This window comes from Scomber scombrus, chromosome 16 (genome assembly GCF_963691925.1).
Source record: "Scomber scombrus chromosome 16, fScoSco1.1, whole genome shotgun sequence".
Classification (NCBI taxonomy): Eukaryota; Metazoa; Chordata; class Actinopteri; order Scombriformes; family Scombridae; genus Scomber; species Scomber scombrus.
The window spans coordinates 1,362,284-1,388,613 of record NC_084985.1 but is presented as its reverse complement, the minus strand read 5'-3'; the positions used below and the strand labels follow the sequence as shown (position 1 = coordinate 1,388,613).

Genomic DNA, 26,330 nt, shown 5'->3' with positions numbered 1-26,330 from the left:
AGCACTGGAGCATGGTGCTGCTGATGCAAAGTGGCTCTCTATGGAAATGCTCTGACTGACTCCAACAGGGACTTGGATTACTCTGATGATGCTGTTTAATCAATGGATCAATCAACTTATCAGAGTATTGATTCATAATGTGTCAGTGATCATTTTAAGGTGGTTTGGGATTCATGTGTATTGACAGCAGAATGTAATTTGTTATATTTAAATGTATTACCACAAACACTTAATATTAAATCAATAAAAATGAACACATGTTAAATAAAATTACATATATATGAAATGCGTATCACTGTGTTGTTGTCAGTTGTCAAATTACGTTAAAAATGTGACAAACAAGAGTCTAATTTTAGTGAGTTTGTTTGTGTCAAAGTCAGAGAGCCGTGTCTCTCTACAGTGAGAGGTTTTTGTACGACGGCTCAATGAGTTTGTATCACTGTGGTACACGTTCGGTGGAGGAACCAGACTGGATGTTGGAAGTAAGTCAAATGTTTCAAATATTTATCATTTCAACAGATTATTTAATTGTTTTCCTTTATATTAGACAGTTTTTTTGCTTCCGCTTTCATGTCAAACTGTTTTTTTATGCATAATTTGCACTTAGAGACAAAGACCACTTTTGCATTTAAAGCTCAGAAACTTGCTGTAAAGAAAATAAAACATTAATTTAGACGATAAATCATTAATTTAACAACTTTGATAGTAAAGTTACATTTTTAGAGCTTGTAGTTTTAGTTCAGGGTTCAAAGTCAGAGAGCCGTGTCTCTCTACAGTGAGAGGTTTTTGTACGACGGCTCAATGAGTTTGTATCACTGTGGTACACGTTCGGTGGAGGAACCAGACTGGATGTTGGAAGTAAGTTTCTGCTCAAATGATAAATACAATATTGTAAAATAGTGTTTTGAATTAAGCTTTTGAATGTTTACAGTAGATAAATATATCATTTTTATTTCGGCGCTTTTGGTATTCATGTTGTATTTCTCCTTCTTTACCATGGAGGATAACTCAGAGCAGCTTCACTAAACTGTTCTTTACACATTCCTGTCAGACTGAAATTTAATAACTTGACATGTAGAAAAGATGAAGATTTAGATGCATTTTAAAGTGATTTTCTAATAATCATTTTTAATTTTTAGATTCAGTTTTTTACCATTGATTGGAATATAATGTGTTCAAATGAAATGAAGCAGATTGATGATAACAATGGGTGTTTGAAAATGTGCCAAATTTCTGATCTCTGTATTGTTTCAAATGTAGTTTGAAGTCATTTGAACAGTTTTCTAAGTGATGTTTGAAATCAGCTGGTGGTCAGTTCATCTTCTGTGTTTGGTGATGTTTCCAGTGAGTGTTGTAATGTAATGCTTTGTTAACATTTTTGATGAGAAAGTTGTGACAAAATTGTTGTTGTTTTATTTGCAGTGTAGTTTGATATATTTCAGGTCAAACTGTACGATGATTCTTTCTGTGCTGATCTGCATGAGAGGTTTCTTAAAGGGAAGTGAAACAATGTGTGAGTGAGTGACTGGTGGAGCAGAAAAAGCATCTGACACAAACTCCTTAAAGGGGAAAATCCACTCTCACACAGTAAAGGTGTCCAAGTGTCTGGTGTTTGACAGCTGTGTGGTCCCTGTCCTCTAATGTGATTGGTGTCTCCTAGGTGATGTCCGTCCCACCCTGACGGTGCTGCCCCCCTCCAGCCAGGAGCTGCAGCAGGGGAAGGCCACGCTCACGTGTCTGGCCAACAAGGGTTTCCCCTCAGACTGGAGTCTGGCCTGGAAGGTGGACGGCAGCAGCAGCAGCAGCAGCAGCAGCAGCAGCTGGGAGCAGAGCAGGAGCCCCGGGGTGCTGCAGCAGGACGGCCACTACAGCTGGAGCAGCACCCTGAGGCTCACTGCAGACCAGTGGAGGAAGGTGGGCTCTGTGACCTGTGAGGCCACCCAGGGCTCCCAGTCTCCACTCTCAGAGACACTGAGGAGAGACCAGTGTTCCCAGTCCTGACCTGACTAACTGGGACTCTGCTACTGGTTTAACTCTGCTACTGCTCTCACTCTGATGTCTTTAACTCTCTCTGTCTCTTTCTGTCTATTTCTCTCTTCACAATCATCACATTTCTCAAGTGTGTTATTTTTTTGCTTGCAGTAATTCTGATATTCTCTGTATGTTAAAACAATAAAGACATATTAATCAAATCATTTGTCTCAATGCATCTTATTACAATAATAACTTACATCATAAGCCCCTTTTTTATTATTAACAGAAGATTAATTAAATGTACAGATACTGGCAATAAGTGAGTGAGCAGGAGAGGCTTAAATAATGGCTTGATTGCTGATGTGGAGTGCCTGAGTGCCCAGCTGAACAGAGTAGACTGATGAGGTGGGTGTGTCTGACTGGCAGAGGGAAGCAGAGGTGGGCTGAGTGGAAAAGTACGGAGTAGCAGAGCGACTAGACTGGCAAAATTGAGATGTGACAATATGAGGTAACATACAAGAAACATGGAGGTAAAACTCTCCAAGAAACTGTTTCAATTTAGAGCTGAAAGCATGAAAATATTTACATTTCCACTAACAGCTACAAAATGAATCTGTCTTGGTGGCAGTGAAATCAAGTTATTTGATGGATTTGATCATTTTCACTGCTGCAAACCTCCAGTTAAATGAATAATCAGCAAAAAATTACAAAGCAAAACATTTGGATCATACATTTAACACAGTTCAACTAAAAGACCTCAAAGAAGTTGAATTGATAATTATAAATCAGATATCACTTTAATGAATCCTGACTTTTATATGACTGTATTTTTAATGTAAAAGCAGTTAACATGTCCTTCTGTTTGAAATTGTTAGGGAAAGACTGAAAATGGTTTTGGCTTAAAAATGAAAAAAGTGAAACAAGTATTTGAGCTCACACATCTCTGTTATGTAGATAAACTCTGTCTAGACTTCTCAATGCCTGTTTAGCACCAACACTCCCGTCCTTTGATGCTTCTCTTTGGGCATTAGCGAGCAACAATCCCATCTCCCTTTCTGCCTTCGACATGTAAGAGATTATGTACACAACACACGCATAAGTATCAATAACAAACTGTACGTACACATTCGCTTTCCAACATTTTAATAGTGTCTTGCTGTACTGATTTAAACAAACTTCATTATTCTGCCTTTATAACATTATATGTGCATTTCTTGCTAAACTTTTAAATGCAGCTTTTACTTTATATCTAACTTCAAAACTGTCTATTATTAATGAACCCGACCAGATACTGTCAAGTGAATTCTTTGTTATACACTCAGGCCAGCGCCATGATGAACCCATTAGCAGAACAAACCTCTACTCTAACTCCTTCATTCCTTCTGCTGTCAGGCTGCTTAATGCAGATGGTAGTCATTGAAATGTAGAACACCTTCTTTAAAGATGTGTAGACTGCAAGTTCTTTTCTTTGTAAGTGAGTGTTGTTTGTTGTTGTTATCACCTGCTCACATAAACCTGCATGTATGTGGTGAGCTGTGTGTGCCAGAGTGTGTCCACTGCTTGTGTTTGAGTCAATATCAATGTCATCTTTATTTATATAGCACATTTAAAACAGCCAATGGCCTACCAAAGTGCTTTACAGTAAAATAAGCAGAAACAATAAAAAACAAACAAACAATAAAAGCAATAAAAACAATAAAAAACTAAATAATGTAGAGAAATAAAACAGATAAAAGACCCAATAAAAGCGGCTATACTCCACCAACGGCCAAGGTGAACAAGTGCATTTTAAGTAGTGTTTTAAAAGTGGAGAGGCTGTTTGCAGTCCGCACAGTGAAAGGTAATGTGTTCCACAGGGTGGGAGCCGCAACTGCAAAGGCTCGATCTCCTGTAGTTTTTAAGAAGGATCAAGGAATGTCCAGTACCACCTGGTTAGCTGACCTAAGGGCTCTGGAGGGCTGATGCAATTTAATAAGGTCAGACAGGTATTCTGGGGCCAGCCCATTCAGAGACTTAAAAACAAATAAAAGAATCTTAAAATCAATCCTATGTCTAACCGGAAGCCAGTGAAGACAAGAGAGCACCGGAGTTATGTGGTCTCGTTTCTTTGTCCCAGTTAGGAGACGAGCTGCTGCATTCTGAACCAGCTGCAGGCGGTTAAGCTCTGACTGGTCAATGCCGACATACAGGGAGTTGAGGTAGTCTAATCGAGATGAAATGAAAGCATGGATAACTTTTTCAAGATCTTTCTGGCTTAGATAGGATTTAACTTTGGCTAGAAGCCTTAGCTGAAAAAAGCTAGACTTGACCACAGAGCTGACCTGTTTGTCTAATTTAAAAGCACCATCAATAATAATGCCAAGATTCCTGGCGTGGGATCCTATGTAAGGTGCTAGTGGGCCAAGGGAGCTGGCAAGGACCTGAACCAGGTCAGGGCTACCGAACAGGACAACCTCTGTTTTGTTTTCATTTAATTTTAAGAAGTTTATATCCATCCATGTTTTAATGTCACTCATGCAGTTATGCACAGCATGAAGAGAATCTTTGGTAGGGACCTTTAACGGTAGATACACCTGCTCATCATCAGCAAAGCAGTGAAAAGGAATACCATGCTTCCTAAAAATTGACCCTAGGGGTAGCATATAAAGGGAGAACAGTAGAGGGCCCAGAACTGACCCCTGGGGCCCCCGCAGGTCAGAGGGGCCACTGTGGAGGAATACTTGCCCATGTTTACAGAGAAGGATCTCTCAGAGAGGTACAATTTAAACCAACTCAAAGCAGGGCCTTCGATGCTTACACAGTGTTCAAGGCGTGATAGAAGAATTGTATGATCCACTGTGTCACACGCTGCTGTCAGGTTAAGAAGAATTAAAAAAGCAGAGTTACCAGAATCAAGGTTTAACAAAAGATCATTAAAAACATTTAAAAGAGCAGTTTCAGTGCTGTGGAGAGGCTTAAACAGACTGAAACAATTCACAAACATTGGCCCTTTTTAAAAAGTCTTGGAGTTGGTAAAAAACAACTTTGTCTAAAATCTTGCAAATAAAAGGAAGTTTGGAAATTGGCCTAAAATTAGACAAAACCGGTAATCCAAATTTTTCTTTTTCAAAAGACGCTGCACCGTGGCATGTTTGAAGGAGGATGGAACACATCTAGAGCTGAGACACCGATTTATAAAAAAGCAAAATAAAAGACTCAACTGAGCTGAAAAACTCTTTAAAACAAACGGTATGGGATGCTGTCGGATGGGCACTTAGCAGGACGGAAGGGTTCCACTATTTCAATGAGTGTAGAGAGAGAAACAAGCTCAAACTGATGAAAAACAGCTGAGCTTGCTGTGGGAACTGAGGGGTACTGAGCAGACATATATGTGGACATCAGTGGAGCTGACTCTGATAGATGTTGCTGTGGTTTTAATGGTCTGACTGGGATTCTTCACTGGAACTGTTCTCTTTATCTGAGGAAACTTTCAGGTTGTTGAGGTGGGAGGAAAACTGATAGAGACAGTATGGACATTATATATCATCAGTGTGTGTGTGTGTGTGTGTGTGTGTGTGTGTGTGTGTGTGTGTGTGTGTGTGTGTGTGTGTGTGTGTGTGTGTGTGTGTGTGTGTGTGTGTGTGTGTGTGTGTGTGTATGTGTGTGTGTATGTGTATGTGTGTGTGTGTGTGTGTTCAGTGAACTGTATCAGTCTCTGCAGTAGCTTCCAGCTGCAGCAGTCAGTTCAGTTTCTGTTCAGTCTGACTGAGGGAGGTTTTTGTACGACGCTTTTTCACTGTGTGATCACACCCTGACTGTTGATCCAATGAAAACTCTGACAGTAATAAACTGCTGCATCTTCAGCCTGAACTCCACTGATGGTCAGAGTGAAGTCAACTCCATTCCCTGCTCCACTTCCAGTGAATTTGGAGGAGATTCCTGATAATCTGTCTGATGTTACATAGATCAGAAGTTTAGGAGCTTCTCCAGTTTTCTGTTGGTACCAGGCCAGATAGTATTTTGAACCAGAGTACTGAGTAACTTGTCTATTAGCTTTACAGTCAATAGAGGCAGTTTGACCGAGCTGCACTGATTTGGCTGCTGGCTGAGTCAGAACAACATTTTGTCCAACAGACCCTGAAGAGAGAGAAGAAACACTGGACATGAGATGGTGAGGTGAAACTCAGCTACACTCCAAATGACAGAAAAATGATTTTCCTCACCCTGAATGAAGCAGAGGAGAGTCCAGATGAGGACGGAGATCAAAGTCATGTTTTTGATGAGGAGGATTTCTGTGGCTTCTGTTGTCATGAAGGACAGCTGTCAGTCATCCAGTGTTCAACTCTCAAGACTATAAACTCTCCCAGAGCACTGGAGCATGGTGCTGCTGATGCAAAGTGGCTCTCTATGGAAATGCTCTGACTGACTCCAACAGGGACTTGGATTACTCTGATGATGCTGTTTAATCAATGGATCAATCAACTTATCAGAGTATTGATTCATAATGTGTCAGTGATCATTTTATGTAGATTTGCTTTGATGACTGCAGACACATTTTCTTTCAGTACATCTTCTGTCTGTTAATTTAATATTAAATTTTACTTTCAAACAAATTTAACAATATATATGTAAAAATGTGATTAACGGTTAAAAATTGGGGCACTTTTTAATTGGATATCATATAAAATAAATAGGTTTTTTTTTAAAGCAGGAACTGTTTTTGTAGAGTTTGTTTGTGTCAAAGTCAGAGAGCCGTGTCTCTCTACAGTGAGAGGTTTTTGTACGACGGCTCAATGAGTTTGTATCACTGTGGTACACGTTCGGTGGAGGAACCAGACTGGATGTTGGAAGTAAGTCAAATGTTTCTAATATTTATCATTTCAACAGATCATTTAATTGTTTTTCTTTATATTAGACAGTTTTTTTGCATCCACTTTCATGTCAAACTGTTTTTTATACATAATTTGCACTTAGAGACAAAGACCACTTTTGCATTTAAAACTCAGAAACTTGCTGTAAAGAAAATAAAACATTAATTTAGACGATAAATCATTAATTTAACAACTTTGACAGTAAAGCTACATTTTTAGAGCTTGTAGTTTTAGTTCAGGGTTCAAAGTCAGAGAGCCGTGTCTCTCTACAGTGAGAGGTTTTTGTACGACGGCTCAATGAGTTTGTATCACTGTGGTACACGTTCGGTGGAGGAACCAGACTGGATGTTGGAAGTAAGTTTCTGCTCAAATGATAAATACAATATTGTAAAATAGTGTTTTAAATGAAGCTTTTGAATGCTTACAGTAGATAAATATATCATTTTTATTTCGGCACTTTTAGTATTCATGTTGTATTTCTCCTTCTTTACCATGGAGGATAACTCAGAGCAGCTTCACTAAACTGTTCTTTACACATTCCTGTCAGACTGAAGTTTAATAACTTGACATGTAGAAAAGATGAAGATTTAGATGCATTTTAAAGTGATTTTCTAACACTCATTTTTAATTGTAAGACTCAGTTTTTTACCATTGATTGGAATATAATGTGTTCAAATGAAATGAAGCAGAGTGATGATAACAATGGGTGTTTGAAAATGTGCCAAATTTCTGATCTCTGTATTGTTTCAAATGTAGTTTGAAGTCATTTGAACAGTTTGCTAAGTGATGTTTGAAATCAGCTGGTGGTCAGTTCATCTTCTGTGTTTGGTGATGTTTCCAGTGAGTGTTGTAATGTAATGCTTTGTTAACATTTTTGATGATTTTGAAGAGAAAGTTTTGAAATCTCGTTGTTTTATTTGCAGTATAGTTTGATATATTTCAGGTCAAACTGTACGATGATTATTTCTGTGCTGATCTGCATGAGAGGTTTCTTAAAGGGAAGTGAAACAATGTGTGAGTGAGTGACTGGTGGAGCAGAAAAAGCATCTGACACAAACTCCTTAAAAGGGAAAATCCACTCTCACACAGTAAAGGTGTCCAAGTGTCTGGTGTTTGACAGCTGTGTGGTCCCTGTCCTCTAATGTGATTGGTGTCTCCTAGGTGATGTCCGTCCCACCCTGACGGTGCTGCCCCCCTCCAGCCAGGAGCTGCAGCAGGGGAAGGCCACGCTCACGTGTTTGGCCAACAAGGGCTTCCCCTCAGACTGGAGTCTGGCCTGGAAGGTGGACGGCAGCAGCAGCAGCAGCAGCAGCTGGGAGCAGAGCAGGAGCCCCGGGGTGCTGCAGCAGGACGGCCACTACAGCTGGAGCAGCACCCTGAGGCTCACTGCAGACCAGTGGAGGAAGGTGGGCTCTGTGACCTGTGAGGCCACCCAGGGCTCCCAGTCTCCACTCTCAGAGACACTGAGGAGAGACCAGTGTTCCCAGTCCTGACCTGACTCACTGGGACTCTGCTACTGGTTTACTCTGCTACTGCTCTCACTCTGATGTCTTTAACTCTCTCTGTCTCTTTCTGTCTATTTCTCTCTTCACAATCATCACATTTATCAAGTGTGTTATTTTTTTGCTTGCAGTAATTCTGATATTCTCTGTATGTTAAAACAATAAAGACATATTAATCAAATCATTTGTCTCAATGCATCTTATTACAATAATAACTTACATCATAAGTCCCTTTTTTATTATTTACAGAAGATCAATTAAATGGACTTTGTTTGTTTCGGGGTCACAGAATTAATCAGAATTAATAGTTTTATTAAATAATTAATAGTATGTAAAGTGCCCCACTAGACGCAGTAAAACACTAGACCTGTGCTACTGCTCAGTAAAAAATGCATTCAAATCCATCGCCCTCCCACCTCTCGGCTCTTCAGATCACAACTGTGTGCACCTCATCCCCTCATAGTCCACTGCCCTTAAGAGGGGTAAGGTACTGACTGTATGCTAAAGCCTGGTCAGAGGAGGCTTGCTTGTATCTTCAGGGCTTCCTGGATTCCACAGACTGGAACATGTTTAAGGACTCTTGCTCTGATATTGATGAACTGACTGATGTTATTAGTAGCTGGGTCTCATACTGTGAGGACACTGTTGTTCCAACTAAGGTTTTTAAGGTATATCCAAATAGTAAACCATGGGTCTCTAAGTCCCTTAAGAGTCTTCTGTATGAAAAGAAAATACCTTTTAAGGCAGGTAACTTGAAGGTGTTGCACAACCTTCAAACAATACTTCTGACTTTGAAGAAAGTGATAAAAAATGGTCTAAAAAAATTTCTTTTAGCAAATATAAATAATGTTGGTAATCCTAACTGACTAAAACAGTAAAAGTTTCATCTGATATAAAGTCAGACAGTGAATAAAAAAAGGTTATATGTCTTTTTATACAGTGAATGTAAACTTCTGGTTTCAACTGTAACTGTGTCTGAGAGTCTGTATTTACACCACGTTTGCAGCATCTCTGTTTACTTCATGTAGCGCTGATACACAAACTGTACAGACACCACAAGATTCCTGATCAGTCTGCTTCCAGTTTCATGCTGTATATTTCCACTGCTGTTTTTCTCCTCGTCCTCTTTCTACATGTTCACTGGTATCAGACTATCTGCTCTTCATATGCTTTTTCTTTTGTTGTCAATAAAGCTTTAAAATGTCTCTTTTCCTCATCTAATAAGGTCTACTGCCTGTACAAACTCTCACTTCAGCACTATTGTTACAGATATACGTCACTGAGTGGATGTAGAAGAAATCTTAAAACAAACAATCATATAATGTGATACTGTATTAGATTAAACAATACATTTAATGGACCTTTAATTTCCTGAAGAGTTGTAAAATGTAATGTTTTCTTACTGTGAAATGAATAAATGAAATGATCAGTTATTAAGAGCTGAAAGTCTTTGGTATTGTTCACCTCTGATGTTGAGCATGTTCAATCTTTCAATGCTTAACAGAATGTGTTCATGTTAATTTCCTACAATTGCTCTTTTAATAATAATAATGTGTTATATAGTCAAATATTTTAAAAACTAAAAAGATAGAAACAAATTTTAAAATGCTGTCTTATAAATCATGATTTAACTTTTATTACACTACCTTTTTCATGAAGATTAAACATTAAATTCTTCAGCTGTGTTTGATTCTGACTCTGAGTGAGACTCACTCTAACACAGTGATCCTGTTCTGACACTGTATCAACTAAATCATCTTCAAAATTATACTTGCTTTAAATAACTAAAAGTATAATTATAGAGTTATTGCTGTAATAAGTGATGTCTTTTATGTCAAACCTCTGTTGTTTTGGTCTGAGTGCAGCTGTTGAGTCAGATCAGTTCCTCTCCAGCTGAGGGAGGTTTTTGTACGACGTTGTATCACTGTGTGAACGGGAAGCTGTTACTCTGCTGACAGTAGTAAACTCCTGAATCTTCAGCCTGAACTCCACTGATGGTCAGAGTGAAGTCAGTGTTTGACCCACTTCCACTAAAACGATCTGAAACTCCAGACTGACGGGTTGTAGCATAACGAATCAGGAGTTTAGGAGCTTCTCCAGATTTCTGAAGGTACCAGTGGAGGTAGATACTAACACCTGAACTGGCTTTACATATGATGGAGACAGTCTGTCCTGGAGCAACAGAGTGAGATCCAGGAGACTGAGTCAGGATGATTTGTCCTGATGAACCTGTAAAACATGAAAAAGAGGAGAAGGCTTATTGAGACAAATCCAGCTTGGAGAAAGATGATCAACATGAAAACAGAAGAGTATCATTTCTTTAACATGGAGAATAGATGGAAGAAGGTAAATGCTGCTTGTTTCAGTGTTTCTCCATCACAGCAGAACATCATTGTGGTGAACCTGGTTGCATCCTGAAGCCAAGTTTTCAGCAGAGAGTCTCACCCTGAACAAGGAGCCCCAGGGTGCCCAGCAGTAGAGTCAGTGACATCATCATTGTGCTGGCGGTGTGTCAGTGGCTCTGAAAGGTCTGGAAAGCCACTGATCAACACTGGCCTCTTAACGGCTGGGAGCAGAGAGGCAGGACAGATATGCAAACACACAGAGTCAGTCAACTGTAGCTGTCCTCAACATATCATGCTGTTTCCTCCTCCCTGCTGGGACAACTCAACATTTACATCATTCATAACATAAAGGAGTAAAAACCTGTGGGAGAGACTAATGTAAAATCTGTAATGAATGAATTTTTAGCTCATTATACAGAATTGTTTTTAGTCAGTCCTCATTTTAGTTTATCATTTAGTTTATTATGTATCTTGTTTTTTCTGTATTACAAAATGTGAAATTAACCTTCTGAAAAGCCCTAAAATCACCAGATATGAGATGTAGAGAATAAACAGGTCATAGATCAAGTTCACCTCATTAAATCTGATTTTTTATATTCTTTAATACACATAGGTCAAATTTGAACATTTGCATATATAAAAATATGTATCAGCTGCACAAAAATTAAAAAAAAAAATAATGCATTTTATTTCCATATTTGTAAACTGTGGGTCACATTAGGAACAGTTTAGGTAAATGAAAGTGTAATAGGGTGTTATTAAAGCTCTCAAATGTAAAAATGGGTCAGATTTGACTCTGAACAGCATGTAAGAGTTAAAACATTTCATCATTTTATCTAAACTTTGATATTTTCTTCGAGTTTCTTTCTTGTTCTTTAAAATAAAATACTATTTCTGTGTAAAAGTCACATTTATCATCATCCCTGCTCTGATGTCTCATGTATGTAACAGTTGTGTGTTGGACCCAAATGCAGTCCACCAGATCAAAGGAATAGTTGGTGGTTATTTTTAATGTCAGCTTCAGCAGGTACAGAAGGAAACAGGTGAGAAGCAACACAGTAAAATTCATTTTTCAGGTAAAGAGTCTCTGTGGGCTTTGGGGGAGTCAAAGGGTCCAAGCTGGGGAAGACAAACCAACTATAGTTGGTGAGTTGAGCGAGGTGAATAGGCTCACACACACACACACACACTAGTTCGGTGGGGAACAGCTAGACTGACGTATCAACCAGGTAAGAGTCTCTAACACACAGGAATCCACAGGTGAGATGAGTGAGTGAGCAGGAGAGGCTTAAATAATGGCTTGATTGCTGATGTGGAGTGCCTGAGTGCCCAGCTGAACAGAGTAGACTGATGAGGTGGGTGTGTCTGACTGGCAGAGGGAAGCAGAGGTGGGCTGAGTGGAAAAGTACGGAGTAGCAGAGCGACTAGACCGGCAAAACTTAGATGTGACATTATGAGGTAACATACAAGAAACATGGAGGTAAAACTCTCCAAGAAACTGTTTCAATTTAGAGCTGAAAGCATGAAAACAATTTACATTTCCACTAACAGCTACAAAATGAATCTGTCTTGGTGGCAGTGAAATCAAGTTATTTGATGGATTTGATCATTTTCACTGCTGTAAACCTCCAGTTTAATAAATAATCAGCAAAAAATTACAAAGCAAAACATTTGGATCATACATTTAACACAATTCAACTAAAAGACCTCAAAGAAGTTAAATTGATAATTATTAATCAGATATCACTTTTAATGAATCCTGAGATTTATATGACTGTATTTTTAATGTAAAAGCAGTTAACATGTCCTTCTGTTTGAAATTGTTAGGGAGAGACTGAAAATGGTTTTGGCTTAAAAATGAAAAAAGTAAAACAAGTATTTGAGCTCACACATCTCTGTTATGTAGATAAACTCTGTCTAGACTTCTCAATGCCTCTTTAGCACTAACACTCCCGTCCTTTGATGCTTCTCTTTGGGCATTAGCGAGCAACAATCCCATCTCCCTTTCTGCCTTCGACATGTAAGAGATTATGTACACAACACACGCATAAGTATCAATAACAAACTGTATGTACACATTCGCTTTCCAACATTTTAATAGTGTCTTGCTGCACTGATTTTAACAAACTTCATTATTCTGCCTTTATAACATTATATGTGCATTTCTAGCTAAACTTTTAAATGCAGCTTTTACTTTATATCTAACTTCCAAACTGTCTATTATTAACCTGTTTGACCCGACGGACCCGGTACCGGGTCGGGCGAGCGCTACAACAGTTTACTGCCTATAAAAAGTTAATAAAACGCTGTAGTGGGTTTTTTTTTCAAATGTTTCCAAAAGATGAGGCTTCAACTCTACCAAAACAACAGTCCAAGTGTATTTTTCTCAAACACAGTTTGTTTGGCAATAATTTAAACAATTAACTAAAAAAATAACAGCTCTGTGAATATAAGGGACAGTCGAAATGAAACGCAGCAGTACACATATATCCGCTTGCTCTACTCAGTCATGTTAGGTATAGAATTAAACTATAGAAGCTCATCTTTCTGCTGATACCAAACAAAACATTATCCGACCTAACCAGCTCATGTCAGCCCCGTAGCAAAGACGCAGCAAAATTTTGCATTTTATCGTCAAAATGTGAAATTCTGTGTTTATGTCTCAATATTCTATCAAATAACAAAGCAATTGTCATCAAAAGCGACTAATATTGTTTCCTTACCCTTTCTTTGTCATTTTGAGTCTATTCGCACCGTGCTATGTTCAAAATGGACACCATGGTGACGTATATTGCAGAAACTGCATTCTCCCTGCTCGATTTCAAACACGGTCTTTTGCTTCCACCTACTGGTCGTGTGTTGGTATTTCAGAGTCAATCACACTGCAGTGATATTCTACTTATCGCGAGCTTTCCAACGAGATGTCACACTCCTATCAGACTATAAATAATCCAGGTAAAAATTGAAGATCATTCGCTGCGTAACCCCCTGCTGATACAAGCGTCAATACGCATTACGCACGAGCCTCATTCAGCATTTGTATCTGAAAGACATTTAGTTCGTTTTACAATGGCTGAGAAGCAAAAACAAAGATACACAATACTGGAGGCCTTGGAAGCCATCCAGAACAGAAGTGATGTCGAGGTCACAGACTCATCTGATAGCAGCTGCTCTGAATATGAAGAAGAGGAGGACACATATTTACTGCTGAACCGGGATCCAGTTTATGAGTAAGTTATTGTTTTTCTTATACATTTACAGGCAATAGCGATATTTTTGTCGCCATGATTGATGATTTTGGTTTTATTTCACCTTTTCAAACAATAGCGCCAGCTGATCCGCGCCAGCTGAGCCACAAAATGGCGGCGCCAACTTTGAAGTTTTGTTTTCTGTTGTACTTGCGTTTTGTCGGCATGTTTTTCACAAAATCTGATATTTAGTGATTCTGTTACTATTATTATAATAATCTTTTATCAGATTATAATCAGATTACTATTATCAACCTGAAAACATTCATGTTTTATTTTGCCTACACTCTCACTGTAACAGCTGATCTGTGTAAAGGGACAAAGACAAAATGGCGGCGCATGCCTAGTTTTCTTTTCAAGTCTGACTTTTCACCAAATCTGATATTTTTACTTATTTATTTCATGTTAGTGATTCTGTTACTATTATCAGATAGCCTGAATACCTTTACAACCTGGCATTAGTCCCACATGTGCAGACATTTGATAATAGCTAAAAGTGGGGCTTGTGTTATTCAATCACTATTTGTACATAGTAGCTCAAGATTGATCTCTTTAGGCTAAACACGTTATGATGAATTGGGCAGATGTATTGTTCTGTTGAATGATTCTCATTATTTATCTCCATTTGTCTCCAAAGCCAGGAGGATGAGACCCCAGGTCCATCTGGCACCAGCAGCACTGCAGCCCCCCAGCCCTCCAGCCCTCCAGCTGAAGCTTCATCTCCTCTTTCTAGTGAGGATGATGAAGATGAGGAGTATGTGCCACCGGCAAGGAAGACAAGGCGCAGTTCTGCTTCCTCAAGATACACGACATGCAGATCACAGAAAGTGTCACCCTCCCCTGCCCCAGCCCCCACCCCTCCATCACAGTCAAAGAAGGGTCAGCAGAGACGACGTGGGCCTTCCAGTAAGCAGCCAAAGCAGGCTACCTCTGGACGTGGTGATCGCTGGTGTAATCCAGAAGAGCCAGATGTGGAGCCACCACTGCCAAAGTTTCAGCCAAAGCATCCACCAGGTCCCAGGATTGACAGGACAGTGGCATGGTCACCATTGAGCCTGTTCAAGCTTTTCTTCAGCTCCAGCACCATTCACACAATTATCAACAACACAAATGACAATGCAGCCAGAAGAAAAGCATCAGGTATGCATTTCAAATGGTCTCCCGTTACAGTTCAGAACTTCTTCATATTTTTGGCTATAATACTGTATTCTGGGATGGTCCACGTACATTCAAGGGCAGACATGTGGAGAAGAGAGTGGCCCTACAATTTCACATTTCCACGGAGCTGCATGACCAGAGACACATTTGAAGCAATTGTTTGGTCCCTTCATCTATGTGACATCGAAGAGGATGAAGAAAATCAGAAAAAGAAGGGAACACCTGAGTACGACCGGCTATTCAAAATCAAACCCCTCTACAGCCAGATTGTCACTGCTTGCAAGTCACTCTTCCAGCCATGCAGGGAAATAAGTATTGATGAGCGTATGGTGGCAAGTAAAGCTAGAATTGGCTTCAGGCAGTTCATGCGAGACAAGCCAACCAAGTTTGGATACAAACTGTTTGTGTTGGCTGAATCCTCTTCTGGATATACGTGGAATTTCTTTGTTTACCAAGGAAAAACTGCCAATGTTCAGGGGGAGGGTCTCAGTTTCACATCAGTAATGGACCTAATGAACTTCACACTGCTGGGAAAAGGTTACCACCTGTACGTGGACAACTTTTACACAAGTCCAGCACTTTTTCAGCAACTTGCTACCAATTGCACATCAGCTTGTGGAACCATCCGTCAGACTCGCATTGGCTTTCCTAAAACTCAAATCAACGAGTTACCAAAGAAGGCTGAGAGGGGAGACATGAGGTGGCTGCGGAAGGACAACCTCCTCTTTGTCAAGTGGAAGGACACCAAGGATGTGACGGTGTGCAGCAGTTTCCACAAGGCTTACAGTGGAGACTCCACACGCAGGAGAGTAAAGGAGGATGGACAGTGGCGCAATAAAAACATTCCTGTTCCTGATGCAATCAGAGACTATAACAAGTACATGGGAGGGGTGGACCTGTCAGATGCCATGATCCAATATTACTCTGTTCGAGGGAAGACGATGAAATGGTACAAGACCTTCTTCTACCATTTTATGGATATTGCGGTAGTCAATTCCTACATCCTCTTCAAGCTTTTGGCCATCGAACGAGGAGAGACTCCCATGCGCCACAAAAGATTCAGGGAGGTCCTAATGAGGGAGATGGTTGATGAGGCCCAAGCTGCAGTTGCTGCTGCTGCCCCCCGCCCCACTCTCAGCACCACCTGTATACCCATGTACTTTGGACAAACTGCCACTGACCAGCGGAGGGTCTGTGTGGTGTGCAAGGACCAAGGGAGAAAGGTGAAGACACCGGTATACTGCAGCAAGTGTGATGTTGCTCTGTGTTTCACCTCAAGCCGGAACTGCTTCAAAGACTACCATGTTAGTAGGTGATAACTTTGAAATCACAGCAGTGCATACCTCAGGAATGTTCCTGTTACTGTGTTATTTTTATTTTTTTGTGTGCTTTTTCACTTTCACTTCATTGTTTTTTTTTTTTATATTTGTACATAGTTTACAGGATTTTCATTGATGTTTATCTTGTTACATTTTCATAATAAAATTACTCCATTTGGAGACAAAATGATACAAGTTTAGTTGTTTTTTTTAAATTTGATTTTATACTATATACTATATACTATACACAATGGTAGTAGTTGATGGGCCACAAGGTAAATTTCATATCCAACAGCTCCAGTAAATGGCAATAGACTCCTGTAATGGACATATGTTGTATTTTTCAGCCAGTTTCCTTTGGAAGTGGAAAATAACCTATTTGGCACACTTTGGTGCCAAACTGTGCCAAACTGTGCCAAATGAATGTCCGCCTGGTCCTATCCTTACTAAAACCTTTGTGGAGGCTTTGCCCTTTGCTCAAATTCTATCAAATGTGGTACATGTGTAGTCAAGGAGTTGCTGAAGGTGATCAGTGGCATCTGTGTGCATTTTATTAGTGTTAGCATGGTGTTATCCTCTGTCAAATAGGGGGAAAAAATAGGCGAGGATAGACATTTCCCATTTCTCCTTTGCTTTATTCAAATTTACTCAGGTATAATAACAGACACACTATTTCTGACACTGGGAATACATTCCTTGAGGTCCCTAGATGTCCCCAGACACCAAGGAAATGCACATGAACCTTATAATTGTGAAGCAATTCTTCATTTACTTTGGGTATGTCTTTTAGGCGTTTTTCTTCTGAAAATATGGTGAGGGTTAAACAGGTTAATGAATCTGACCAGATACTGTCAATTGAATTCTTTGTAATACTCTCAGGCCAGCGCCATGATGAACCCATTAGCAGAACAAACCTCTACTCTAACTCCTTCATTCCTTCTGCTGTCAGGCTGCTTAATGCAGATGGTCGTCATTGAAATGTAGAACACCTTCTTTAAAGATGCTGTTTTTTTACACACAGAAAAGATTCATTGAATTAGAGAATTCAGTTCAATCTGTGGACATTCATGTTTCATACATAGTGAGTTTGTTGTGTGTGTGGACATCAGTGGAGCTGACTCTGATGGATGTTGCTGTGGTTTTAATGGTCTGACTGGGATTCTTCACTGGAACTGTTCTCTTTATCTGAGGAAACTTTTAGGTTGTTGAGGTGGAAGGAAAACTGATAGAGACACTATGAACATTATATATCATCTGTGTGTGTGTGTGTGTGTGTGTGTGTGTGTGTGTGTGTGTGTGTGTGTGTGTGTGTGTGTGTGTGTGTGTGTGTGTGTGTGTGTTCAGTGAACTGTATCAGTCTCTGCAGTAGCTTCCAGCTGCAGCAGTCAGTTCAGTTTCGGTTCAGTCTGACTGAGGGAGGTTTTTGTACGACGCTTTTTCACTGTGTGAACACACGCTGACTGTTGATTTCATGATAACTCTGACAGTAATAAACTGCTGCATCTTCAGCCTGAACTCCATTGATGGTCAGAATGAAGTCAGAGTTTGATCCACTGCCTGAAAAACGATCTGGAATCCCTGATTCTAACTGGTCAGCATAGTAAATGAGAAGTTTGGGAGTTTCTCCATCTCTATGTTGGTACCAGGCTAAAAAATCTCCATCAACATCCTGACTGGTCTTACAGTTGATGGTTGCAGATCCTCTCAGTTCAGATCTCACTGCTGCAGGCTGAGTCACTGTGATCTGGCCTCTGGACTCTGAGGATACAGAGACAAAAACATAAAGCAGCATCATGGTTTTGTGGGCTTCATTTCAGAGGGACGGATGTTCATAGAGGAGAGGAGTTTGATTCTCTGGACTTTACCTGTGAAGCAGCAGCAGAGGAGAGTCCAGATGAGGACGGAGATCAAAGTCATGTTTTTGATGAGGAGGATTTCTGTGGCTTCTGTTGTCATGAAGGACAGCTGTCAGTCATCCAGTGTTCAACTCTCAGGACTATAAACTCTCCCAGAGCACTGGAGCATGGTGCTGCTGATGCAAAGTGGCTCTCTATGGAAATGCTCTGACTGACTCCAACAGGGACTTGGATTACTCTGATGATGCTGTTTAATCAATGGATCAATCAACTTATCAGAGTATTGATTCATAATGTGTCAGTGATCATTTTAAGGTGATTTGGGATTCATGTGTGTAGACAGCAGAATGTAATTTGTTATATTTAAATGTATTACCACAAAAACTTAATATGAAATCAATAAAAATGAACATATGTTAAATAAAATTACATATATATGAAATGCGTATCACTGTGTTGTTGTCAGTTGTCAAATTACGTTAAAAATGTGACAAACAAGAGTCTAATTTTAGTGAGTTTGTTTGTGTCAAAGTCAGAGAGCCGTGTCTCTCTACAGTGAGAGGTTTTTGTACGACGGCTCAATGAGTTTGTATCACTGTGGTACACGTTCGGTGGAGGAACCAGACTGGATGTTGGAAGTAAGTCAAATGCTTAAAATATTTATCATTTCAACAGATTATTTAATTGTTTTCCTTTATATTAGACAGTTTTTGTGCGTCCACTTTCATGTCAAACTGTTTTTTATACATAATTTGCACTTAGAGACAAAGACCACTTTTGCATTTAAAACTCAGAAACTTGCTGTAAAGAAAATAAAACATTAATTTAGATGATAAATCATTAATTTAACAACTTTGACAGTAAAGTTACATTTTTAGAGCTTGTAGTTTTAGTTCAGGGTTCAAAGTCAGAGAGCCGTGTCTCTCTACAGTGAGAGGTTTTTGTACGACGGCTCAATGAGTTTGTATCACTGTGGTTCACGTTCGGTGGAGGAACCAGACTGGATGTTGGAAGTAAGTTTCTGCTCAAATGATAAATACAATATTGTAAAATAGTGTTTTGAATTAAGCTTTTGAATGCTTACAGTAGATAAATATATCATTTTTATTCTGCACTTTTAGTATTCATGTTGTATTTCTCCTTCTTTACCATGGAGGATAACTCAGAGCAGCTTCACTAAACTGTTCTTTACACATTCCTGTCAGACTGAAATTTAATAACTTGACATGTAGAAAAGATGAAGATTTAGATGCATTTTAAAGTGATTTTCTAAGAAGCATTTTTCACTTTAAGATTCAGTTTTTTTTTACCATTGATTGGAATATAATGTGTTCAAATGAAATGAAGCAGAGTGATGATAACAATGGGTGTTTGAAAATGTGCCAAATTTCTGATCTCTGTATTGTTTCAAATGTAGTTTGAAGTCATTTGAACAGTTTGCTAAGTGATGTTTGAAATCAGCTGGTGGTCAGTTCATCTTCTGTGTTTGGTGATGTTTCCAGTGAGAGTTGTAATGTAATGCTTTGTTAACATTTTTGATGATTTTTATGAGAAAGTTATGAAATCTTGTTGTTTTATTTGCAGTGTAGTTTGATATATTTCAGGTCAAACTGTACGATGATTCTTTCTGTGCTGATCTGCATGAGAGGTTTCTTAAAGGGAAGTGAAACAATGTGTGAGTGAGTGACTGGTGGAGCAGAAAAAGCATCTGACACAAACTCCTTAAAGGGGAAAATCCACTCTCACACAGTAAAGGTGTCCAAGTGTCTGGTGTTTGACAGCTGTGTGGTCCCTGTCCTCTAATGTGATTGGTGTCTCCTAGGTGATGTCCGTCCCACCCTGACGGTGCTGCCCCCCTCCAGCCAGGAGCTGCAGCAGGGGAAGGCCACGCTCACGTGTCTGGCCAACAAGGGCTTCCCCTCAGACTGGAGTCTGGCCTGGAAGGTGGACGGCAGCAGCAGCAGCAGCAGCAGCTGGGAGCAGAGCAGGAGCCCCGGGGTGCTGCAGCAGGACGGCCACTACAGCTGGAGCAGCACCCTGAGGCTCACTGCAGACCAGTGGAGGAAGGTGGGCTCTGTGACCTGTGAGGCCACCCAGGGCTCCCAGACTCCACTCTCAGAGACACTGAGGAGAGACCAGTGTTCCCAGTCCTGACCTGACTCACTGGGACTCTGCTACTGGTTTTACTCTGCTACTGCTCTCACTCTGATGTCTTTAACTCTCTCTGTCTCTTTCTGTCTATTTCTCTCTTCACAATCATCACATTTATCAAGTGTGTTATTTTTTTGCTTGCAATAATTCTGATATTCTGTGTATGTTAAAACAATAAAGACATATTAATCAAATCATTTGTCTCAATGCATCTTATTACAATAATAACTTACATCATGAGTCCCTTTTTTATTATTTACAGAAGATCAATTAAATGGACTTTGTTTGTCTCGGGGTCACAGAATTAATCAGAATTAATAGTTTTATTAAAGAATTAATAGTATGTAAAGTGCCCCACTAGACGCAGTAAAACACTAGACCTGTGCTACTGCTCAGTAAAAAATGCATTCAAATCCATCGCCCTCCCACCTCTTGGCTCTTCAGATCACAACTGTGTGCACCTCATCCCCTCATAGTCCACTGCCCTTAAGAGGGGTAAGGTACTGACTGTATGCTAAAGACTGGTCAGAGGAGGCTTGCTTGTATCTTCAGGGCTTCCTGGATTCCACAGACTGGAACATGTTTAAGGACTCTTGCTCTGATATTGATGAACTGACTGATGTTATTAGTAGCTGGGTCTCATACTGTGAGGACACTGTTGTTCCAACTAAGGTTTTTAAGGTATATCCAAATAGTAAACCATGGGTCTCTAAGTCCCTTAAGAGTCTTCTGTATAAAAAGAAAATAGGTTTTAAGGCAGGTAACTTGCAGGTGTTGCACAACCTTCAAACAATACTTCTGACTTTGAAGAAAGTAATAAAAAATGGTCTAAAAAATTCTCTCTCTTATTATTCTGGCATTTAGCAAATATAAATAATGTTGGTAATCCTAACTGACTAAAACAGTAAAAGTTTCATCTGATATAAAGTCAGACAGTGAGAAAAAAACAGGTTATATGTCTTTTTATACAGTGAATGTAAACTTGTGGTTTCAACTGTAACTGTGTGTGAGAGTCTGTATTTACACCACGTTTGCAGCATCTCTGTTTACTTCATGTAGCGCTGATACACAAACTGTACAGACACCACAAGATTTCTGATCAGTCTGCTTCCAGTTTCATGCTGTATATTTCCACTGCTGTTTTTCTCCTCGTCCTCTTTCTACATGTTCACTGGTATCAGACTATCTGCTCTTCATATGCTTTTTCTTTTGTTTTCAATAAAGCTTTAAAATGTCTCTTTTCCTCATCTAATAAGGTCTACTGCCTGTACAAACTCTCACTTCAGCACTATTGTTACAGATATGCGTCAATGAGTGGATGTAGAAGAAATCATAAAACAAACAATCATATAATATGATATTGTATTAGATTAAACAATACATTTAATGGGCTTTTAATTTCCTGAAGAGTTGTAAAATGTAATGTTTTATTACTGTGAAATGAATAAATGAAATGATCAGTTATTAAGAGCTGAAAGTCTTTGGTATTGTTCACCTCTGATGTTGAGCACGTTCAATCTTTCAATGCTTAACAAACTGTGTTCATGTTAATTTCCTACAATTGCTCTTTTAATAATAATGTGTTATATAGTAAAATATTTTAAAAACTAAAAAGATAGAAAAAACCCTGAAAATGCTGTCTTATAAATCATGATTTAACTTGTATTACACTACCTTTTTCATGAAGATTAAACATTAAATTCTTCAGCTGTGTTTGATTCTGACTCTGAGTGAGACTCACTCTAACACAGTGATCCTGTTCTGACACTGTATCAACAAGATAATCTTCAAAATTATACTTACTTTAAATAACTAAAAGTATAATTATAGAGTTATTGCTGTAATAAGTGATGTCTTTTATGTCAAACCTCTGTTGTTTTGGTCTGAGTGCAGCTGTTGAGTCAGATCAGTTCCTCTCCAGCTGAGGGAGGTTTTTGTACGACGTTGTATCACTGTGTGAACGGTGTGTAACCACTCTGCTGACAGTAGTAAACTCCTGAATCTTCAGCCTGAACTCCACTGATGGTCAGAGTGAAGTCAGTGCTTGATCCACTTCCAGTAAAACGATCTGAAACTCCAGACTGACGGGTTGTAGCATAATAAATCAGGAGTTTAGGAGCTTCTCCAGATTTCTGAAGGTACCAGTGGAGGTAGTTACTAACATATGAACTGGCTTTACATCTGATGGAGACAGTCTGTCCTGGAGCAACAGAGTGAGATCCAGGAGACTGAGTCAGGATGATTTCTCCTGATGAACCTGGAAAACATGAAAAAGAGGAGAAGGCTTATTGAGACAAATCCAGCTTGGAGAAAGATGATCAACATGAAAACAGAAGAGTATCATTTCTTTAACATGGAGAATAGATGGAAGAAGGTAAATGCTGCTTGTTTCAGTGTTTCTCCATCACAGCAGAACATCATTGTGGTGAACCTGGTTGCATCCTGAAGCCAAGTTTTCAGCAGAGAGTCTCACCCTGAACAAGGAGCCCCAGGGTGCCCAGCAGTAGAGTCAGTGACATCATCATTGTGCTGGCGGCGTGTCAGTGGCTCTGAAAGGTCTGGACAGCCACTGATCAACACTGGCCTCTTAACGGCTGGGAGCAGAGAGGCAGGACAGATATGCAAACACACATAGTCAGTCAACTGTAGCTGTCCTCAACATATCATGCTGTTTCCTCCTCACTGCTGGGATAACTCACTGTCATTTGTAGCCGATACCTCAGATTTTTACATGACTATAAATAATGTAGACATGCTGATGATATTGATGGTCTGTTTTGGGACTCACACCGTTGTTGAATCAGGTGGAGTTTATATACGGAGCTTCTCGGTCAAATGCTGAGAATTATTTTGTGATACATTTGTGAGAGAATAATTCAGGGACATTTTTCTTGATAGTTATAATAATATTTTATTCATACAGCGCCTTTCACAGACTCAACAACACTTTACAAACAGAAACTAAAAAAAAAAATACTAGAAATGTTCATGGTGAAGAAAAGATTTGAAGTCAGATTTTAATGTCCCTTTCTGCCTTCGACATGTATGAAATTATTTACACAACACACGCATAACTGTCTCACTCTCTGGCGCCGTAGCAAGCAGCAGCCTGTCTTAACGAACATTCCCCCCCCCCCCCCCCCCCCCCCCCCCCCCCCCATCAATCCCTGTAGCCCATCCTACTCTGATCCTCCCCTGCCCCCTCTGTCCCTCTCATCCCTGACTCCCACGCTGACACCCCCCACTGGACTATACATCACAGCCAACCAGGTGAGGAGAGAACTTTTAAATCTCAACCAGGGGAAGGCTGTCGGACCAGATGGCATCAGCCCACTGGTCCTGAAGGCATGTGCCAGTCAGCTGTGTGATGTATTTCAAAACCTTCTTAATATGAGCCTTAACCTGCAGAGAGTCCCTGAACTCTGGAAAACATCATGCCTGGTCCCAGTGCCCAAGAAGGTGCATCCTGTCGCTCTGAAGGACTATAGACCCATTGCATTGACCTCCCAGATTATGAAGGTGATGGAGAGACTGATAGTAGCGTACCTTAGACCACAGGTGCACATATCAGATGACCCCCTGCAATTTGCGTATCAGCCCCATGTAGGTGTGGAGGACGCAAACCCTGGACAGACCGAACACTACAGTGAGAATCATGTTTTTCGATTTCGCCTTTAATACAATCCAGCCCAGTCTGTTAAAGGCCAAATTGAAGAACATGCAGGTGGAGGCTCCTCTGGTCACATGGATTGGAGACTACTTGACGGGCAGACCGCAGTTTGTTAGGCTGTAGAACTGCGTGTCTGAACGGCAGATCTGCAGCATCGGGGCACCCCAGGGAACAGTGCTCTCCCATTTCATGTCATGTCACGTCCAGAAATTCTCAGATGACACAGCTATTGTTGCGTGTGTGTAGTGTGGTCAGGAGGAGGAATACAGGGGTCTGATCGACAGGTTTGTGTAGTGGAGTAAGGAAAACTGTCCGCAGGTGAATGTGGAAAAAACCAAGGAGATTATGGTGGACTACGGGAGGAACAAGTCCCCACCTTCTCCTGTCTGCATCAGTGGGAGCGCTGTAGAAATTGTGGAACAGTACCTGGGCGTTCTACTGAACAAAAATCTGGAGTGGTCATCAAACACAGAGGCTGTGTACAAGAAGGGCCTAAGCCGGCTCTATTTCCTGAGGAGGCTTAGGTCCTTCAATGTTTGCAGCAAGATGCTCAACATGTTTTATCAGACTGTTGAGGCTAGCACTCTCTTCTTTGCTGTGTTGTGCTGGGGGTCGGGTATTAAGAAAAAAGATGCCAATAAGCTGAACAAACTGATAAAAAAAGGCCCAGTCTGTGGTTGGTCTGAACCTAAGCACTCTTGAGGAGGTGACTGAGGACAGAATTAAAACAAAATTCCTCAAGATCCAGGACAATACGACCCATCCCCTCCATAACACACTAGAAAATCTCAGGAGCTCATTCAGCAACAGATTCAGACTCCCCCGCTGCTCAAGAGAACGTTACAAAAGATCCTTCCTACCCGATGCAATGCAACTGTACAATTCCTCACTTACATAAATGCACCCTGAACCTATTTTACATGCACTTTTTTATTGGACCTTTATGTGCACTTTTATCCATATACTCATTGTGCTTTTATACTGGGTTCTAACAATGCTGAGGGTGTGTTTTTATATTCTTAGATATTTTGTGTGATTTCTATGTTTGTTGTGTTTGTGCCATGTATTGCAGTATTGCTGCTTGGACATTTTAAATTTCTCCTCGGGGATTAATAAAGTAAATCTAATCTAATCTAATTTAAACTATAGCAGAAACTTTTTAATCTGCCTTTTTTCTCCCTGTGACTGATCATGGTGCCTCTTTTTGCTTCAGTATGTAGATATTAATGTCCATATATGACTCTGTGTGTTTGTGTGTGTGTTTGTGTGTGTGTGTGTGTGTGTGTGTGTGTGTGTGTGTGTGTGTGTGTGTGTGTGTGTGTGTGTGTGTGTTCAGTGAACTGTATCAGTCTCTGCAGTAGCTTCCAGCTGCAGCAGTCAGTTCAGTTTCGGTTCAGTCTGACTGAGGGAGGTTTTTGTACGACGCTTTTTCACTGTGTGAACACACGCTGACTGTTGATATAATGATAACTCTGACAGTAATAAACTGCTGCATCTTCAGCCTGAACTCCACTGATGGTCAGAGTGAAGTCAGAGTTTGATCCACTGCCTGAAAAGCGATCTGGAATCCCTGATTGTCGACGTGTAGCCCAGTAAATGAGAAGTTTAGGAGCTTCTCCATCTCTATGTTGATACCAGAATAAGTCGTTCCCATCATTAACTCTCTGACTGGTCTTACAGTTGATGGTTGCAGATCGTCCCAGTTCAGATCTCACTGCTGCAGACTGAGTCACTGTGACTTGGCCTCTGGACTCTGAGGATACAGAGACAAAAACATAAAGCAGCATCATGGTTTTGTGGGCTTCATTTCAGAGGGACGGATGTTCATAGAGGAGAGGAGTTTGATTCTCTGGACTTTACCTGTGAAGCAGCAGCAGAGGAGAGTCCAGATGAGGACGGAGATCAAAGTCATGTTTTTGATGAGGAGGATTTCTGTGGCTTCTGTTGTCATGAAGGACAGCTGTCAGTCATCCAGTGTTCAACTCTCAGGACTATAAACTCTCCCAGAGCACTGGAGCATGGTGCTGCTGATGCAAAGTGGCTCTCTATGGAAATGCTCTGACTGACTCCAACAGGGACTTGGATTACTCTGATGATGCTGTTTAATCAATGGATCAATCAACTTATCAGAGTATTGATTCATAATGTGTCAGTGATCATTTTAAGGTGGTTTGGGATTCATGTGTATTGACAGCAGAATGTAATTTGCTATATTTAAATGTATTACCACAAACACTTAATATAAAAGCAATAAAAA

General features: G+C 40.2%; 1 protein-coding gene and 8 gene segments (V, D, J or C); 4 read left to right on the top strand and 5 right to left on the bottom strand.

The window, feature by feature from the left end:
• Window positions 1–442: 442 nt before the first annotated feature.
• On the top strand, window positions 443–2,007 carry LOC133996283 (Ig kappa-b4 chain C region-like; the record flags this gene model as incomplete). The annotated part of the segment is given in 2 exon segments: window positions 443–482; window positions 1,661–2,007. Coding segments are annotated over 2 exon segments (381 nt in total), but the record flags the coding sequence as incomplete, so codon positions are not given.
• Window positions 2,008–5,746: 3,739 nt separating this feature from the next.
• On the bottom strand, window positions 5,747–6,261 carry LOC133996778 (immunoglobulin kappa variable 4-1-like). The segment is given in 2 exon segments: window positions 5,747–6,090; window positions 6,177–6,261. Coding segments are annotated over 2 exon segments (393 nt in total).
• Window positions 6,262–6,763: 502 nt separating this feature from the next.
• Window positions 6,764–8,338, top strand: LOC133996297 (Ig kappa-b4 chain C region-like; the record flags this gene model as incomplete). The annotated part of the segment is given in 2 exon segments: window positions 6,764–6,803; window positions 7,986–8,338. Coding segments are annotated over 2 exon segments (372 nt in total), but the record flags the coding sequence as incomplete, so codon positions are not given.
• Window positions 8,339–10,247: 1,909 nt separating this feature from the next.
• Window positions 10,248–10,823, bottom strand: LOC133996271 (immunoglobulin kappa variable 6D-21-like). The segment is given in 2 exon segments: window positions 10,248–10,555; window positions 10,772–10,823. Coding segments are annotated over 2 exon segments (360 nt in total).
• A 2,917-nt stretch (window positions 10,824–13,740) lies between these two features.
• Window positions 13,741–16,393, top strand: LOC133996777 (piggyBac transposable element-derived protein 4-like). The gene is made up of 2 exons (XM_062436377.1): window positions 13,741–13,901; window positions 14,557–16,393. The coding sequence occupies exons 1-2, from the start codon at window positions 13,741–13,743 to the stop codon at window positions 16,391–16,393; spliced, it is 1,998 nt and encodes a 665-aa protein (XP_062292361.1).
• A 1,441-nt stretch (window positions 16,394–17,834) lies between these two features.
• On the bottom strand, window positions 17,835–18,350 carry LOC133996776 (immunoglobulin kappa variable 4-1-like). The segment is given in 2 exon segments: window positions 17,835–18,154; window positions 18,262–18,350. Coding segments are annotated over 2 exon segments (372 nt in total).
• A 343-nt stretch (window positions 18,351–18,693) lies between these two features.
• Window positions 18,694–20,598, top strand: LOC133996775 (Ig kappa-b4 chain C region-like). The segment is given in 3 exon segments: window positions 18,694–18,705; window positions 18,839–18,890; window positions 20,075–20,598. Coding segments are annotated over 3 exon segments (396 nt in total).
• A 1,754-nt stretch (window positions 20,599–22,352) lies between these two features.
• LOC133996272 (immunoglobulin kappa variable 2-28-like) lies at window positions 22,353–22,928 on the bottom strand. The segment is given in 2 exon segments: window positions 22,353–22,660; window positions 22,877–22,928. Coding segments are annotated over 2 exon segments (360 nt in total).
• A 2,575-nt stretch (window positions 22,929–25,503) lies between these two features.
• On the bottom strand, window positions 25,504–26,022 carry LOC133996773 (immunoglobulin kappa variable 4-1-like). The segment is given in 2 exon segments: window positions 25,504–25,826; window positions 25,934–26,022. Coding segments are annotated over 2 exon segments (375 nt in total).
• Window positions 26,023–26,330: the final 308 nt, after the last annotated feature.

Excerpts from the sequence above, each read along its gene's own strand:
- LOC133996777 (XM_062436377.1), top strand. The coding sequence starts at position 13,741 with ATGGCTGAGAAGCAAAAACAAAGATACACAATACTGGAGGCCTTGGAA. Across the intron at positions 13,902-14,556 it reads AACCGGGATCCAGTTTATGA|CCAGGAGGATGAGACCCCAG; the intron begins GTAAGTTATTGT and ends TTGTCTCCAAAG.